The following is a 19,468-nucleotide window of genomic DNA, read 5'->3' on the forward strand; positions in this document are numbered from 1 at the left end:
CCTAGTTTTAAAGACGAGGGAGATACCATGATGATCATAAGGATCCATTATGTAATTTTCTTTTTTGTACATGTACGGATATGTGTGAGTATGTTTCATGGATTAATAGGTCACTCCTTTGCTTCAATTCCAACTACATCTCTGGAATATCACTTGCTGTTTATCATCCATATTTTGATATCTCACAATGTGTAGATTGCGTATTTGGAAATTCTAACTACTATTTCGCAGAATTTGACCAGCCTTGTTTTTACCAGTCATTTAAGTCTTCCTTCACAGTGAAGGTTAATGCAGATATATTGTAAATTACACAGAGGTAACATTACAATACATTCCCTTCACATTCCCCTGTATTACATAACAATCTTTGAGCTGAGGCAGTTATCCAGGGGGGGGGGGGGGGGGTTGCATGACACGATTGGTTGAAATAATCGTCTCATTTGCATAAATTAATATTCATGAGCAATGAAAAACTTGTCTTTTCAGTAAAATTGTGACAAAAGCATACATGTTAGTTCTAAATTGACTGATTCTATCGTTACGGGCTGAAAAAATAATCGGAAAAATGATGTAAAAGTATTTTTTGAGAGACGTTTTCGATCGGACTCCAGCTAAGTGTTGAAAGTAAGTACAGGTTTTCTCTTTACCATGATCATAGCAAGTTATGAAATTCATGGAGAATGCAAAGGCACGTTTATATTTTACTCTAGTGCTATTGCTCAAAATTGCTCAAAATTTGTTCGGTGACTTTTATCAGCAATTCTGAACAGATGCAAAATCATGTGAATGGACAATATGTAATATCAGAAATAAAAAATATTCACTAATAACCAAGAAATAACATTTAATCCAAGTTTTACAGAATATCATTCAGCTATTTAGAGAAATATATTATTAACACACTGGTCAGGATCATAACAATATGAAAGTTATTATTCCATTTCACAAGCAATCATATAAAAAATTACAATTATTTGTAGTGAACATTTAAGAAATGTACATTCATATAATTATCTTGGTTTTATGGAAAGTGTAGAAAACAAAAGCTCCCTGTGCAATATCTTTGCTGGCCCACCATTTCTTACACTGTGTTCTACAAGCTCAGGAAGAAATAAATTGTCATAAATAACTGCAGAGGTACATTACTTGGGGTTTGCAACTACGGTGACATGATACCAAGATCCCGTCACAATCTCGCTCTCGCATAAGCGTTCCAACTCAGAAAAATGCGAATGCGCATGCCCAAGGTAACTAGGATACTGGGATGTCCAGGTGGATCAAAATAGCTGCCCACGATATGACGGATTACGAGAACTATATTTCCTTTACATTTTCGATGTATTACATTTTTCACTATGATAGTGACAAGAAAAGTTTTATTTTTTCATTACAAACCTTGAACATTGATATATATCATGTCAGAAGGTCGTAGCCTCAGTCTCGCTATCTACGAGAAGAGACTTGAATGGGATCTTGACATGATGTCACCATACAGTACTATGCGAGTTGCAAACCCCAAGTAATGTACCTCTGATAACTGTCATTTTACTGAGCATAACTGCATTCTATCCCAAAGAACTGTATCACGTGCCACATTAACAACAAGAATACCTTTGGTTGTCCATATTACAAAATAACCATAATCAACCTCACAAATATTTAACTGGCCTTGCACCTGATAAAAATAGATATGACTTGAATTTAATTCTGCTTTTCCATCTGATGACTGCTTCACAGGGTAACCAACATTACCTATTGCTTCAGCTGGGTCATTCAATCTGTATTTATATGGACATTTTATTTCAATCACTGCTACTATTCTCCCAGTAGACAGGGAAACAATTTTAGCATCAGGAGTACACCCAAATTTGGGCCATTTAGGATTAACTATGAAACCAGAGTCTTTCACTTCTAGTCCTTCTGCTTGCAACATATTCTTGTATTTTTTTTGAAATGCAGTCAGGGCTTCTTTTTCATGTTGTATTCCCCATTCAGTTTCTTTTGTAACAAATGAATTGCAGGGGAGCATCTGTTTTAGGAACAATTCAAGATTTTCTGCCTTTCTACGTTTAAAAACATACCCAAACTTTGATGCAGTTATTCTTACACTCCGATGATTAAACCATTCTGGAGATTGTGTTTGTCTCACTGTACTTAATTCAATACTAACAGCCTGTGATTCATTTATATTCACATTTTCCTCCAAAAATAAATCATATACACTGACAGGACAAGGCTTACTTTGACTACATGGAACAGAGTGTTCATTTAGGGAAGAATTAATATTGATGGTTGTTTCTAAACTATGGGGATCATATTGAATTATATCAGAAGTCTCAATTTCTACTTCTACACTCGGTGTTATATAGTAGCTGTTCTCTAGTGCTTCATCTGGAAGTGTAGTTACTGTTTTGGGACTACAACCAGGAGCAGTGTTCGAGAACCTGCTAACATCAAAATGTGTTAGCCAATCACAAGATCCATTACAGTTCAAAAGTTTATCTCTCAAATTCAAAATTCTAGAGCATTTCTCCTCATTTTCTTGTACCTTTTTCTTTTTATAAATATCTCTAGGATCTGCACATGATTTATGTTTCTTTCCATATTGTGGCTTATATACAGTAACTTCAGACATTGGTTCTGGCACCACTTTGTTGTTTTTTGTTGCAGTCCACTGACATAATATTTCTGTTGTAGCCGGAGCAGTTGGAAGAATGTTATACCCTCTCTCAAAAAAATCCACTAACGCAAACATCAATGCAGCTAGATGAGTGCAGGCTTGTCCCAATCTAATGTTATAACAGACAAACAAAAGAGTGTAAAAAATCAAATTAAACATAAAACTCATTAAATCAAGTGTTTAAGATTACAGTTTAGTGTTAGATTCTTGATGATTGTGCTTTTGATATGCTAACGCAAGAAAACACAATTACTTTTATTTTCATACAAGTAGGGTATAATGACATGGGAATTGTTCTAAAACGAGAATGACTAAACAAAGATATGGTACATGTATTAGCATTTGTTAAACTGTTAATATTTTATTCAAGTATTTATCGCTACCCTATTTGATCATCTTAAACGAGTGTGATAATTAAGTGGAACGTCAGAATAAAATAGTTGTGTTCACGTTACACGAAGTACGGGCTAAGATTTAAGCTGATTTAGGGATATCTCGCATATTTGCATTTCGGCTAGACTCAATTGCGTCCACGCACAGGGAGGGCCAGTCGTTAGCACGGGCTAAGGGGTGCCATTAGTCGGTGACCTTTGGTAAGCCGCTATTTACGAACGAAAAATGGATGACACGCGCGAGGTTCTATTTCTGCTGCTGGCATGTTTCGTTCCCGGGTTTCGTTCTAATTTTGAAGCGACGTGCACAGGAACACGAGAGGAGACGGACCCAACGTATTTGGATGCACATAAACAGTATACAACGGGCGTAACAGAATACAGAGTTTTATTAATGCATGTCGTAGACAGCGAACCAAATTTATTTTGTCTACGATTGGAGCTGCTGTATGCTCTACTACAGTGACCCGATTAGTGTGGAAGCGAGCGCGGAGTAATGACTGGTGGAATAGATAGATAGATAGATAGATAGATAGATAGAATTTTTTATTTGGAACGTACCAATGAAATCTTGAGTAAAGTCCAAAAATAACAATAACAAAACAAAATATTCAGAACAAAAACTTACAGTATTAAAACATATCAAGAATATAGAAAATAAATTTTGCAAAAATGCTAAGAATGAAAAAATCATTACTTGAAACAATGATAGGAAATAATTCATCCATGCTAAAATCTTCCAGCTTTGGGGCATAGATGTATAAAGCTGCAAGGAATCTAGATCTTTGTTCTTTGATTTGACAATTATTACAATATAAAATGTAATGTTTCTCATCACCTACTTCATTGCATTCATGGAGATTACATAGCCTGTTTTCCTTCAAAATGCCTTTATGTCTACCGGATTCAATGGGAAGAAAATGTGCAGAAGTTCTAAATTTAGTATAAGCTATTCTATGATTTTTATTTTTAATTTTTTCCAAATAATGTTCAAATTCAAAATTTTCTTTAGCACACCTGTAAAAGTCAAGCTTACAATTGTTCAACAAATTGTTTTTCCACTTCATACGGTACAAACATTTGAGCTTCTCTTTAAAAATATCACAAAGATTATTCTGATGTGGGTCTGAATTAGTTAGATCTGTTATGACTAGTAATTTTTGTATAAAGTTAAGCCAAAAGTGTCGTTATACGAACATGGGACAATTTTTACACCCAAAGGTCGCCGCAGAAGGCGCTTAGCCCTGGGCTAAGCGTTCGCGCATACTTCGTTAGCCCGTGCTAAGGTCTAGACCGCGTCTTAAATTCGGATCAGATTTAACCCGTACTTAGCATTCCTTAGCCCGTGCTAAGCGTTCACGCACGTTTTCTTAGCACGGGCTAAGGAATTTGACCTCTTAGCCCGTGCTAAGGAGCTGTGCGTGAACGCAACTAATAATCTGCATTTGTACGACATGAAAAGAATTATCTCTCATCTGTTTATATATGCAGCGAATATTGTACTCACCCTGCCACACATTGACACTTTCCGCCATGTATTTTTCCTTCCTGAACATCGATACATAAATAAATTTGATACTCCTTGTCGGTTGACTGTGAAGGGAAACATTTCCCGCGAACAACACATGTTTGATACCGTTCAAGTATCGCACAGTCAACGCTATGAACATGCCCAAGTTGTACGCACGTAACGATTTGTATGCTTTTAGAGCATTGTTATCAAAAGACTTGTCATTAGAATTCACCAGGTAGTTTTTGACATCATCAATTGATAGCTCGGGTACATTTCTTATGTCCTTTGTTCAATTCTTAATACTTGAAAATTCAAGAAGGAGTCCCGCAGACGGACGAACATTTGTATTTACCGCCATATTACTGCATATGAACTGCAGACGACTCACTTACACCCCATTTCCGGTCAGCCTCGTCACACCCGGGAAAGTCGTCTATTCAGATCGGATGGCGCCCTCTCGTGCCAATCTCCCCCCCCCCCCCCCCCCAATGCAATCGGTAGCAACACTCGATGTAAGCGCTGTCAGGATCGTTTTGGCGCTGAGCTGTCGACTTTTGGACACCGCCTGTTTTGTACTCATTGTCTAGTTTTTCATTGAGTGACACCAAGCATATTTTTTTTTTTATTTTGCAACTGAGAAGCCTGGCGGAGATATGTTTTCGAGGTTGGTTTTTCAGCTTGGTGGATCGTTAACACGAATTGTCCGATCATGTTGTTTACGTTGTATGTACTAGTAGTTAAAACGTACAAGTGGCATGTCGTCGCTGTACTGTACGTTTCATTGCTTGTCTACAGCATTTTTAAGCGAGGAATTCCACTGTCTAACAATAGTTTTTCATTGTTCTTTTTTTTTTCTTCTTCACACGAAAGCACAATCTCTCAAATTGAAACCGTGGAACACTTCGCCGCAATCATGAATCAACTAATAGTAGAGGAGGAACAGTCAGCGTTGGCAAGTCTACTACAATAATCGATGTACACGCCCACACGGAAAGAAGCCTTCTTTATGTCGCCTTGAACTTGATAACTGAGACGGACTCATGCCGAATATATTTTTGTTGTAATTTAAATGATGGGCCTTAGTACATTATGGTGTGTCTTGGTTTTGCAACTTAGTATCTGTATGGTACCGTTTAGCGAGTCAACCGAAAATATGCAAATCGTAGCACAAGGTAAGATTTCGCTGAACAATTCATTTCCAATTAAACTAGCTTCATATTGTTTATTTTTACACAGAATGACTAAATGGAAAAAAAAAAAACATATCAAAAGATTAGTTTTTCTCCAGAAGAATGTTACTTCGTAAAATTTCCTTTTCAACAAACTGTTTTATTTTTTTATTTTTTTTTCGAGTCAACTTACTCATTTGTATAAAATAAACTTTTCAATTTCTATGGATTAGTAGAAATGCTGATTTTATTTTATTTAGTGGCTGCTCTACAATATAAGGTAAAAATATTGTAATTTTCTTTAATTTTACACATTTGATAAATCAGTGTTACCCTTGTAATAAAGAAAATAAACTAAAAATATTTGGAAGAAAATCAAACAATAAAATAAAAAGATAACAAACAGTGAAAATTTGTTGTCTGTTTTAGGGTATTTTATTATTGTTCCCTATGGCAAGTATATATCTTAACATTTTGGGCAGTAACATGGCAAAAAAAAAAAGATATGTGTAGAATTATAAAAAAAAAAATACATAAATTTTAGTGGGCTTTGTATTTTCATTGTGGCCTATATGGAAATTACATATTATTTTAGCATTTTTATTCAAAATAAGTTTACATTCTGTTGACTAATACTGACTCGTAAACAGATTTTTACACAAAAAATTCTAACTTGTATATGCACACATGTGAATAACAAATTCATGAGTTGCATTCTCTACCATTAGAATACTGTGAAGATGTACGATACTAAGATAAAATTGTTTTCTAAACTGTACACCAAATTAGTAACTGTTCGACATTCTTGTCTTGTTTTGTTTTTCTGTTTTTTTTTTGTTTTTTTTTGCTGCGTTTCACCTTGTCTGGTGTACACAACTCCAAATTTATTAGAGAGGGGGAGGGTGAAAAATTAAAACTTGACAGTTGTATTTGACTGAACTGAAAACTGGTCCGTTTTGGTGTGAACTCACAACTTGAGCAGCGGAGTTGTTTACTGTCATCACTGAGTCATCTAGGGAATATTTATTGTTTGATTCTGTTTAGTACTAATTATTTCCGCAATGATGATTTTGATGTCATTTGACTGAAAGCATGTTAAAAAAACAACTGTATACTTCATTTTCTGTGCAGTTGTGCATTGATTTGAATTCATAAAACTTTCATAATTATTAGAGCCCCCCCTCTCCATCATTATTCATTATTATCTGTGTATATGTTTTATAGTGAAATAAATTTTCATTCATTCATTCATTCATTCATTCATTATGCTGGAAGGACTCAAAGTAATAGACTTTGAGCAAATTTTTTTTTCTTTTTTTTTCACTTTTTGCATACCCCTCCCCTTCCCCCTTCCCCATGCTCACACACAACCACACACTCACTAACCCAAAATGTTGACTTGAACAAAAAAATCCCACAAAGTCATCTGAGTCTGACAATAACATCCACTTCTATTTATTGCAGAAAATTTTCTCAACTCGCTGGATGATTATGAGGTAACCGTGCCGATACGAGTGGATCAGCATGGGGAGGAGATCCCTTACGACCTTATAAACAGTCGGAAAAGGATTGCACGAAACATTAAAAGAAAAATGGGCATTCATAAACAATTGTATTATAAAGTTTCTGCGTACAAAAAAGATTTTCACTTTGATCTTCAAATTCAATCAAACTTTGTGTCTGACAATTTTCAAGTAGAGTACTGGAACAATGGCAGTCTTCACCAAAAGCATCGAACTTATGATTCATGTCATTATAGCGGAATCCTTAAAAATCACTCGAATTCACGGGCAGTGATCAGTAATTGTAATGGACTGGTAAGACTCGTTCTTGTTTTCTGTATATGTCTTTTTTTTTTATGTGTTTGTAACATGTTGTTATGCTATGTCATTCCTGCTGTCTGGAGATCACTGCGTAAAAACATACTAGTCATGTTTGCGGTATTGTCATGCTGTGCGTAGGCAATGAGAAAGCGAAACAACGCAGCTTTTCTGTACATTGTACTTTGTGATCAGAATTGGACCGTCAAAATTTAAGCCAATGGATTAAAGTGAACTCTGACCTATACATTCTGAAGGTGAAAGGTCATAGAGTTCTGTATGCTAGCCACTAGGGGGCAGTGTTGGTGGGTATAAAAGCTCCAAACTTTTTCCTGAAGTTTTTTTTTTTTTTTTGACTTCATGGATGAAAACACATTTTTGAAAACCTTTGGGAAAATGTTTTTTTAAAAATTGAGAATGTTCGTAATTTCCTGTTTATTCCCTAAACAGCTGTTATTACTCAGAATATAGGAAATTTACAATACTCCCTTTCTCAACTTGTTTTGATCTGACATGGGCTTTGGATGTGAGTAAAAATCCAGAAAAAATATTGTGTAGTCTTTCACAGTTGCAAAGCCAGTGATATTTTTCATGACAATCTAAAAATTGTCTACTAGTATCAAAATTACAGCAGTTTACTATAATTTATCATAAAAATATGGCTGAGAAGAAAAAAAGGAAAAATTCCTTGATCACTGCCTAATATCAAAAAATTGAAATCAACAAACGAATGTTTAATTTCATAGCATTTGATATTAACATCTAAATCAATCATGGGTACTCAACCAACTAAATTATTAATAGTTGTGAGCAAATTAATCACATTTTTATTTTAAAATTATAATTATTGTTTTTTTTTCTATTATGAAATAACTTCTTGTAGAAAATTTTTGTAACATAAGTTAAAACATTACTTGATAAAATTAAATGTTAATTGTCATAATTGTCATCTTAGTAATTCATGACAACCATAAGTACATTTTTCTCATAACTAAATATAATTTTTCTTTTTTTTGCAATTTTTGTAACCAACCAAATTTTTCAGATATGGGGGAACTTTTTTTCCATAGAAAACCCAAAGGCAAACAACTAAAAAAATCGCTATTTTCTGGAATGTTTAACTTGTGTATTGTGCAAAAAGTACTATGGTTACAATAAATTTTTATCAGGCTTTTATGAACATAAAATAAAATCATATTTCAAAATGGAAGGAAGTCTGATCATTTTCTTTTTTAAAGTATTCAGTAGACATTTAAAAAGATTCTGTTCCGTGTGTCAAATGGCTGAAATCTTGTATGCCTTGGGAAATGTCATTTAACAAAAATGTAGAAAGAAGCTCTTATTAATCAACCCCTGGTATTAAATCTGAATCTAACTGATCACTTTAACATTGATGAATAAAATGTGTATACCATCAATTTGGGTTGAAGAATTTCTCTCAATTAGCAGAGCGTTGAACAAGCACGTAGAAAAGCAGTAAGGTTTTGTTGTTTTAACATTATTTGCACTGTATCCCAAAATATTGAGATTTGATTCAATAGAATTCATATAAACTGAACACATTAAGTAATGCATCTTGTTTCAGTTAATGTTGAGATATATGTAGCATGTTCACAGAGTGCTGTTTGCATTACGTTAATGTCATCACCTTCGGTGTCTAAGTTACTGTATACTGAACTGTAAGCGTGATCCCCAACATGTGATGTAACTTTGCCTTCTCTTTAACATGAATTTTAGTTTGGTCTTGGGCATACTTTATCACAGTTTTTTAATGTGGTTAAGTATCTTGCAATGCGTGATCCATTAACAGGCATGATGTCACAGACATTTAAATCACTTGTATGAATGTAGTAAAGTTGTATGCAATGTACATATAAAAAAAAAGTCTAAATATTTCAGGAATTTTAATTTTTGTGACCAGATTTTTCTTTGTAAAATTTCTAAAGTTCCTAGCTTCATTTAACACTGGAGTATATCTGCAATTTTTTTTATTCTGTTTGTTTCAAATAACAATTATACATCCGTTTGAAGATATTTTAGATATTTATTTAATTTGTGGGAGAATCTGGAATAAGAATGAATTTTGTGCGCATGTTAATTTTACTGGGTAATTTGAATTCTGGTATTATTACTGTAAAGTGTTAATACTTATATGACAATTCCACTCACTGTTCTGTACGTAAATTAATTAATTAATTAATCAATGTTTTCTACACACTATGCATACATCGCATGTGACCCAGATCGAACACAATACACCAAAATGCATGTTATGCTATAACAAATGGATTCGTATAACAATCAACAAGCGGGAGCTGTGCAACTTCTGAACGCAAAACACAGATAATCTCAAGACAGGAAATAACCAATGATAGACATATGCGAAGAATGCAGCACAACTATTTCAAAATTGCCCGGAGAGTCTAAACAAAGCCATATCTTTGAATATTAAAATAACAATTGTGGAATTACTGCCATGTTCTTTATGTCTTCTATGACACCAGTAACCATTGGGAGTATTGGGAAGTTCTGGAATTCCGTGCATTGTTAGCCATGCACCGTTTATTATGAGACAAATAATGCTAATGACCACTTCAACTATTCATCGTTTTTTTTTTTTTTAAATGGTATGAACAAAGTGTAAAATGTATGTCAATGGATAGAATGAGATGGATCCCTTCAATCTGACATGGCACCGATAGAACTGTCCCTTCAATTATAACATGGAATAACCCCCCCCCCCCCATAAAAAAAAACTTTCCTAAATGTGATAAGATTTTCCATTTGTATATCTTTTGTAAATAGATTCCTTGTTCAAAGCTTAATGGCTTTACAATTTGGAACATGAGCAGTGTAGATTATTAACATTAGAAACAAAACTTGTAGTACTGTAAAATGACTAATTTTCACTGGGTTTAAATTTCGCTGATTTACCATTGCAGGCATATTCAGTGATTTTTAAATTCACGATTTTATCATTTAGATAATGTGTTCTATGCTAAATTTTACATGTTCACTGGGTTTTAATTTAGCGCATTTTCCAGTCAGCGAAATAAGCAAAATTAAAACCCAGTGAATAATTAATCCTTTTACAGTAATAAGAATTGAAGCAAAGTGTCGATGCTCTCTCCAGCATAGCGTAACATACAGTAGTATAGTGCGATGCAATATACCTTTTTTTCTATATTTTACATTCAACTCATCAAAACTCAATGAAAATAAATTCCACACAAAACATACAAAAAGTCTTTTCAGTGAAAATTAATTCAAGCTAAAATAAAGTATTTTACAGTACAATAGTATGGAGTGGAGTGGAGTGGAGTGGAGTGGAGTGGAGTGGAGTGGAGTGGAGTGGAGTGTTCATTCTTTGATAACTCTTCATTTTTGTAACATTTTAACAAAGATCTTAGAAATGTCCTGTAAGAATTTTTTTTTATTTAAAATTGAAACGTCTATTGTATAGTGTATCAACACGCTCAGTGTAGAAACACCTATACTGTGAAACGTGTCTAGACTGAACACTGATCCAATCAGGGTTCTAGTAAGAGCTATTGATAAGAGAATTAACAACTGTCAGAGGAAACGTAAGCCTTTGATTGATTTAAAATCCTTGAAACATCCTGAATAAAAACCTATGACATTTTTACATCCCACAAAGATGTGGTACATGTATGATCCCTGGTTTTGAAAAAAAAAACCTTCTTCAATAATTTAATTCAATTTCTTCTCTTTTTTTACACAGCAAGGAATTTTTTCAACATCAACAGAGGAGTACATAATTGAACCGCTACACAACCGGACAGCATATCCAAAAGGTCATCCACATGCCATTTATAAACGGTCTTCCATACGAACAGAACATGAGGATGGAGAATCTGTGCAGCGGTGTGGAGTTGAAGGTAAAATTATTTCCACTGTAATCATAAAGTCAAAGAATAACCCCAAGTCAACTGTTGTTTTTGTTTCACAGAATAATGCAATCAATAAATATTTAATTTGTGTAGTATATAATATAAAGTAATTTACATAATGGGCATGACAAAAAAAATAACAATAACACTGAATAATTAAAGGTATGCATAAATTAGCTTATGCATATCTATTTGGGTTCTGAGTTGGACAAAACATTATTCCCCACACTATGCAATGACCACATCCGTAACGGATACACAAGTGTCTTTTGATTAGATACAGAAATAACAATATCTCCAAAGAACAGCAAATGACTAAATTTCGTGTACATAAGTTGTTTATTTCAAAATTTCGACCACCGGGGTCTGCTTGGGGGAATTATAATCCTGATGGAGATAGATGAAAGATCCGGAGTACTGGGAATCTCCATCCCCTTCCAGATTATTCCCTGATGGAAGCCTTGATTTTGGAAACATCAAAATAAACATCTGTCGTTACACGCAACGCAGCAGTTTTCTTTCTTTTATTCTTCATCCCGAAGGCATTTGAATTTGTCAATTTGTAATTATTATTTTTTTACTAAAAATATATATTTTGAGTGTAGAAAATCATACTATCTACATGAGTTACAGCGGACATTGATGTTCAACGAATTCTTGTCAATAAATTTGGAATTCCTCTTTGCATTCCACCTTGAATTCAACACAGATTATTACAGTTGGTTTATTATAGATTTCTTAGCGTATACTAATTTGTGTTTAATGCATCACATGCTAAAAACATCCACAGATAAATGGAGAAAAAGCAGCATCAAAAGGTGATGTGATATCAGGAAAAAAACGCCCAAATTTGTTGATAGTTTCACTTCCTATAGAGAAAAAAAAATTATTTTGAAGCTTTTTAAATGAAACAATTTTTTCACTAAAGATTAAAAGTGTCCAGATTCCTCAAATTTACTTTCTTAACTTATTATATTAATTATTCGGTATAGAATATTGAGAAAATAATTCCTATTTTCCCCATACTGTGTGTACTTTGAATTTGTTTCATGTTTTTCCATTGCATTACTGTATTTGCTCTATTAGAACCGCATGTAAACTTGAGCATTAAAAGTACGAGTTATTTTGACTATACTTACACAATTTAATTAATGTAATGTAATTTACGCATGCGCTGCTAATAAATATGCCAAATATGGTACTGTTTGTTTCATGTTTAGGCTAGGAAACCGGGATTAAAATACAAAAAGTGTAACTAGCATGCACAGTGTGCAAGGTAGTTTTGAGAATTACATGCACCAAGCCCAAATATTGGTACTGGGTAAATTTCATTTAGAAAATGTATTCACTTGTTGTGATCATCAAACTGGGCAGAGTTTGTTGGTTTTGTTTTTCTTGGACACTATAGTACCGTATTCCATTGTCTTCTTTATGTGTCATCAAATTACAAACCATGGAGGAATTACATCCACTCATCAATGACTTCTGAATTAGTCACTGATACATTGGAATATTCAAAATGGTTTAAAATCACTGAATTCTCAAATACGCCGATTGATAAAAAAAAAATTTGATCAAAACCTGCAGAAAATTATGTTGATTTGGTTCAAAATAAAAAAATTGAAATTTGTAAAATGTTGCTCCTCAATTTGAGCTGAAAAGTTCAAAGGGTTTAGCTGAACAACCATTTTCCTAAATTATTTCAATTTTTAGCTCCGCTGTCGACTTTGTCGAGCGTCAATGTTTTACTTTTTCAACTTCTTCTTGAAAACTACAAGCCTGAATGCTTTGATACTTGGTGTATATGTACCTTGGGTAGACCTCTCTTAGGTTTGTTCATTTCATGTTGATATCTTCAATTCTCTAATTTTAGTGAATATTTTTGTCATTTTTGGTAAAAAGTGATATTTTCAATTTCTTGTTAAAAACCACAAGTCTAATTGATTTGATACTACATATATAGGTACTACATGTGGACCTCTCTCAGATTTGTTCATTTCGTGATGATATCTTCAATTCTCTAATTTTGGTGAATATTTTTGTCATTTTTGGTAAAAAGTGATATTTTCGACTTCTTGTTAAAAACCGCAAGTCCGATTGCTTTGATATTACATATATAGGTACTACATGTGGACCTCTCTCAGATTTGTTCATTTTGTGATGATATTTTCAATTCTCTAATTTTGGTAAATATTTTTGTAATTTTTGGTAAAAAGTGATATTTTCGACTTCTTGTTAAAAACCAATAGTTCAATTGCTTTGATATTACATATATAGATACTACATGTAGACCTTTCTCAGATTTGTTCATTTTGTGATGATATCTTCAATTCTCTAATTTGGGTGAATATTTTTGTAATTTTTGGTAAAAAGTGATATTTTCGACTTCTTGTTAAAAACTGTAAGTTCGATTGCTTTGATACTATTCATATTGTTCATTTTCTAATGTCTTCAGTTCTTTAATTGAAATGTGCATTGCTAACAGCGGAGCTATCTCAGCCGATAGGCTGCTTGTTGATCTTTTCTTCTTAAATTGATTTTTCTCAAATAACATGAAAATTATTATTAATGTATTATTTTGATTGGCTAGTGTCAGGATCACATGATCATACGTGTCATTCTGATTGGCTAATGTCGGGATCACATGACTATATGTGTTATTCTGATTGGCTAGTATCATGATCACATGACCAGTCATGTTATTCTGATTAGCTGTATTCGTACTAATCTAGAAGTGATACAGAGCTGTAGTAACCCTCACCTTATTGTTCACAATTTAGATTGACTGTTGCCATGGATTACACAGTACATATGATGTCATAATACGGTTGGCTACATATTAACTGGATGTTATGCTATCATTATGAGATATGTTTAACTGATCTGTTTACAGTAAAGCCTCCTGCCTGCACATACATTTGTAGCGGTTGATGAAGCGTAAAAAAACAAAACAAAATTGTTGATGATTTAGTCACGAAACAAACTCATTAAAGTGTGTTTGTTGGAGTAAAAAAAAAAAATCTTGATAACTTTGGGTTCAACCACTGCACTTTTGAGCGTATTCTATGTGGTTTAAAGCACCAAGTGACTGCCAGTATTGACGAGTAGCGGTGAAGCGATCTATGACTGCTATCACATTATGCCGGTTTATTAGCATTTCCATTAACCTCACTGCCATTATTGTTGACTTTTTTCACCTTTTCCAACCCAGACCTGTTCTATCGGCTGCTTGCTTTTTAATCAAAATTCTCAAAAGTTCTGTTACCTTAAGTCTTTTGGGTTCAGATCAAACATGAAATTTTAAACATAAAAAAAAAAAATGCAGAAATTAGAAAAATGTTAGTAAATATTTCTTCGGACTTTAACCTGTAATCTACAAAAACTGTCAGAATTTCATGCTGAAAAAAATTTAGAAAAGTTGAAATTAAACAGAATTTTTTTGGGAAGAAATACTAATGAAAAATTATGTTTTTAAACACCATTATGTTTCCCATCAAAACAATGGTGCAAAATTTCATACATTTTTATGTATTTTTCTAAAAGTTTTGTGTTAATTTGGCACATGATTTCTTATTTCCTATTGGTCTGATCACATTTTTGGCAACCAGCATTATTTCATTTGAAAAAAAACAAACATAAAAGCAATGATATAAATGATGTGAGCAATGATTTAAACAATGATTTTAACAATGATTTAAACAATGATTTTAAGTGATTTAAACAACGACTTAAACGATGATTTTAACAATGATTTAAACGATGTAAACAATGTAATAATGAATTTTTTTTATGAAAAGAAAAACAGTTAATTTTAAGTATTTTCTGTAAATAGTTACTAAATAATTATGCATGATTTGGTGCATGGATAAACATTCAGGTTGGTCCCAGTTCTTTCAAATACCCAGTCAAAACTTGTTTGGCGATCTACTAATGGACACTCTCACTTCCTTTGCCATGATGATATCATCTAGTAATGGCCACTCCTACTTCCTCTGCCATATATTGATCCAAAATATGCCCAAAATACTACATGAGACATACATCATTACACGTGTGGTATGTTTTTACAGAGAAAAATGTTGAGCTCAGGGCAAACCAGACTTTGTTATTAAATCTTTTGATAACCAGTGTTATCAGCAGATTCAATAAAAAACAATTACTGTAAAATACTTTTTTTGAGCTAGAATTAGTAGAATTAATTAGTAGCTAGTCTTATTGAGTGTTTTGTATGGAATTTATTTTCACTGATTTTTGGAGAGTTGAATCATTTTCACTGAATCAATCCTCTAGCGAAAATAGCAAAAAATAATTCCAAGCGAAAATAAAGTATTTGACAGTGAATGAAAAAAATCTAAATAAACATCAGTGATCTTACAATCCCACCAAATATAGCTTTCTTTCAGTAAACGAGTAACATGAATGATCTTTTAGATTTGTTAAGTTATACAGTAATGTGAAATAAAGCTGAAAACAACTCAAAACAAACAATAGGGCGTTGACTGCTTTCGATCAAGTGAAAATTGCACAATTTCAGAGATTGTTGAAAAGCGAAGTCATTAAGAAATCCTCAAAAAGTGCAACTGTTTAAGTCAGACTGCCCTACTCTAAAAGAAAGTGGACTACAATGAACTGAAGTATCTGTAAACGAGGTCTACATTAGAGGATTGTCTGGCAGGCTTACTTAGGGGGATTTGCTAACTGACTTTCTTGTAGCGGTATGTACATTGAAATTAGAATGACTTGATCTCGCATTCACCCCTATTTCCTGAATGCCTTTTCTATTCCAAATGGGGCGTGGAACGGCCTGTTGCTTTGATGTTTCTTACATGGTAAAAGCTGAGAGTTGAGTGAGCATTATATTCTCTTCTGACTTACAAGAGTTAAATGGAAACTAAGAAGAACCCTACTTTGTTACCCTATTCATTTCCCACTTTTTCCCCAAGTATATTTGTTTTAATTTAAATATTTTCTTTTTTTTTTTTAATTGACTTATTTTTCTAACTTGATGTTCTAGAAAAATTTCCAAATTAAAGATGTTTTACATTAGATGTGCAAACAATCTATTAAAATATATTAAAGTCTTGAGCATACAAGTATGTTGTAAAATGAGGGACAAACCAAAATCAGTTGCCATGGTGACTGACTGATTTTTTTCAATCTGGATGTCATAAAAGTTCTTGCGTGCAACAAGATTTTGAATCCTCCTTTTAATACACTGTTAACTCAGCTATCCTAGGAAGTACGTAATGTTCAATGTTTGCTTGAAGGCAATGGCAACGGATATTATAACTTCCAACATAACATAACATAAAATTGGAAGGAAAGGGGACAAACAAACAGATCCTAAAGAGAATTGTTCATATTTTAATTGTTTAAGAAGGCTGCATTAGAAAAGTCAATTTCGCACAATATGCCCTAAGATACTAAAAAAATTCATCACAGCCGAACCTACGTAAATGTGCGGTTATGTTCAGCTGTTTGCGAACAACGGTTGACCTGGATATCTTGCGGATACTACAATAGCGGCAGTTGTTAAATGAAACATACTACCGTACTTCATACGTCAAAGGCCACACAAAAAAAAGCGATAATGAGTGAAAGAATTTGGAATAAAAAAATATTCAATTCTTCAACTGATGGCTTTTTTTTATTTCACTTTTAATCATATGCTGTTTTAACAAAATTAGTATCGTTCCCTGGCATAATCTGCTGATAGTCATTCAGAAATTAAATCAAATTTAAGATATTTGTAATTGAGCACCCAAACTTGCAGCAAGTAGCGGATGCCGGCCTAGCAACATAATAGGAGCAAGTGTTGCGTAGAAAAGATGCAGAACTGAAATGTTGCAGACGACTGACTGCTGAGATTGGGTACTGTGCCATCCAAATGACCCACGGCAATCTCTCGCACCTTACTTCAAATGCACATACCTTTCTGCTTCTATTATGATATGATATATTTACCAAGCCTTTTAGTGGCCTTGCCGACGCCACTTGTGTTTGCCTCCCAAAGAATATAGACCGAGGATTATATACACGTTTGAAAAGAAAGCTTTGAGGCGATATTTGTTGTTGTTGCAAAGTAGGATGTTTATGTTTATTTTATTACAATTATTCCAATTATGTGAATTATAAATGGAAAACCAGATACTGTATTTGTTCATTTTAATAAAGCATAACCCCTGTTCCCTCGGGAAAGTGTCCTGTCTTCACGAAAATTCTTCCGTCACCTGGGAAAGTCTTCTGTCATTTAGGAAGGTCTTTTCTTTCACCTGTGAAAGTCTCCTGCCTTTTTACAGTCTCCTGTCTCATGAAAATATCCCCTGTCAACTGGGAAAGTTCTCTGCCAGTTTCATTCCTGGGGCATATGTGAAAGCGCCCCTGCCATATGGGAAAATTTCTCTACTCCCTAGGAAAATTCCCCTGCCATTTGGGAAACTGTGTTGTCACCTGAGAATGCCTCTTTCATTTGGGAAAGCTCTTCGTTGATTGCCATTCGCTCCAGAAATTTGTTCAGATTGATTTTAAATTCGATACACTAAAACAATGGTGTAATGAGCATGACTAACAGCTCACATTAAGGACTCAACTCACGGATAAGCTAATCGGAATTTTAACAGGTTTCTAAAAGAATCTCAGCCAGCAGTGCATGCTTGCAATTTTAATGAGCTTCTGTGTTTAACGATAAAACTTGTATTTTAAATATTATAAACGTCATACCCCCTTCTGAACTCATTAATTTTAAAATGAAAATAAAATATTTTGAAAAAAAATCTGTTCAAACATAATTGAGTAGCGATTAAATGTCATTTTCCCCCCATACTTCTTAGAGAATATTGAAATTTAATGAGCTAACAAAATTTCTTATTGCTTCAAAAAGGTTACTTGTCTGCTAAACTAGGAATTTTAAAATAATAGTTCGCAACAATAATTGTTTTTTTTTTCTTCTTTTTCTTACATTTGTGTGTGAAAGGTAAAAGTTGTATACCTATGAATGTTAAATGAACTTGTGCAAATGTTTTTTTTTTGTTTTTATGAAATTTTTTTATGAATTGCCATAAGCTACTACTAAAAGGAACCCAGTGTCTGCCTCGACCTAAATGATTTCCGTGAGGTCAAGCAAAATGGGAATTCGACTGTAATTTGATTATTTTTTCTGTCAGTTGAGGTTGTTGCCATAGCAATATGAGCTGAATGGGTGCAGTGATTTGTTTAAATTTGTCCCCTTGTTGTAACAAGCCAAGAAATATGTTAACATCGATGATTAAAACAAACTAACAATTCAAATACTTAGTAATTCAGTCCGACAGATGATGCATTTTTCCTCTCTTTAAACCCAATTTTGTTTGGATCTGGAAGTTTTTTCCCAGCCCCTCCTGAGTTTTCAGTGTCACATTGGTATTTCTAATTTTTTTTTTTGTTCTGGTTATAAGAGTGATGTCTCTATCGCAAAGGGCAAGGACTGATACCTTCAATGGGTGATAGGGTAGCATTGGAGGTGGTTGTGGGGGGGGACACTTATTTGATTTGAAAAAAGAATCTTTATTTATATGAAAAAGAAAACATTTGTACGTAAAATCATCCAGAAAAAAATTGGAAAAAAAAAATAAATTGTTAAGTGTTATTCTATCATTCCATAGCTATTACTGTATCCCTTAAAGCGCGGTAGTTGATAAACATTGATTTTCCCACAATCCAATGCGCTCTTCAAATGGAAATCACAAGTATGAGGTTTGACCTTGGTGCGACTTGCACTGATTACCGCCGGTGACTCCTTCGATACCTTCCAATCACATGAAAATTACCTAATTAAAGCTTGGAAACATGTCAGTTTGTACTCGTTGATCTGCGCAATAGTCAAAGTTGCCATCTTTGACGACTACCGCGCTTTAGTATCAGTCTGGTTTAAGCTGAGAGTAAGTGATTGCTCAGTTACTCTTCGCTTTGGCGGAGTGAAACTTGAAATTGAACTACCCGGTATCT

At 33.7% G+C, this 19,468-nt stretch overlaps 1 protein-coding gene and 1 pseudogene across 5 annotated transcripts in view; one reads left to right on the forward strand and one right to left on the reverse strand.

Annotated features, from left to right (window-relative positions):
* Positions 1–19,468, forward strand: part of LOC100375627 (A disintegrin and metalloproteinase with thrombospondin motifs 6) — a 65,380-nt gene that overhangs the window by 14,019 nt on the left and 31,893 nt on the right. For 4 of the 5 annotated variants that reach the window (XM_085503330.1, XM_085503332.1, XM_085503333.1 and 1 more), the window contains 3 exons: positions 5,456–5,757; positions 7,219–7,571; positions 11,317–11,473. In XM_085503330.1, the coding sequence (XP_085359456.1) occupies positions 5,655–5,757; positions 7,219–7,571; positions 11,317–11,473 (613 nt within the window). In that variant the 5' untranslated portion in view covers positions 5,456–5,654. Of the gene's footprint in view, positions 1–5,073; positions 5,250–5,455; positions 5,758–7,218; positions 7,572–11,316; positions 11,474–19,468 lie in introns of those variants that run through there. The other variant, XM_085503334.1, reaches the window with a different exon arrangement.
* LOC144355234 (uncharacterized) lies at positions 1,541–4,943 on the reverse strand (annotated as a pseudogene).

The sequence above is a fragment of the Saccoglossus kowalevskii genome, chromosome 9 (genome assembly GCF_978046115.1).
Source record: "Saccoglossus kowalevskii chromosome 9, keSacKowa6.1, whole genome shotgun sequence".
Classification (NCBI taxonomy): Eukaryota; Metazoa; Hemichordata; class Enteropneusta; family Harrimaniidae; genus Saccoglossus; species Saccoglossus kowalevskii.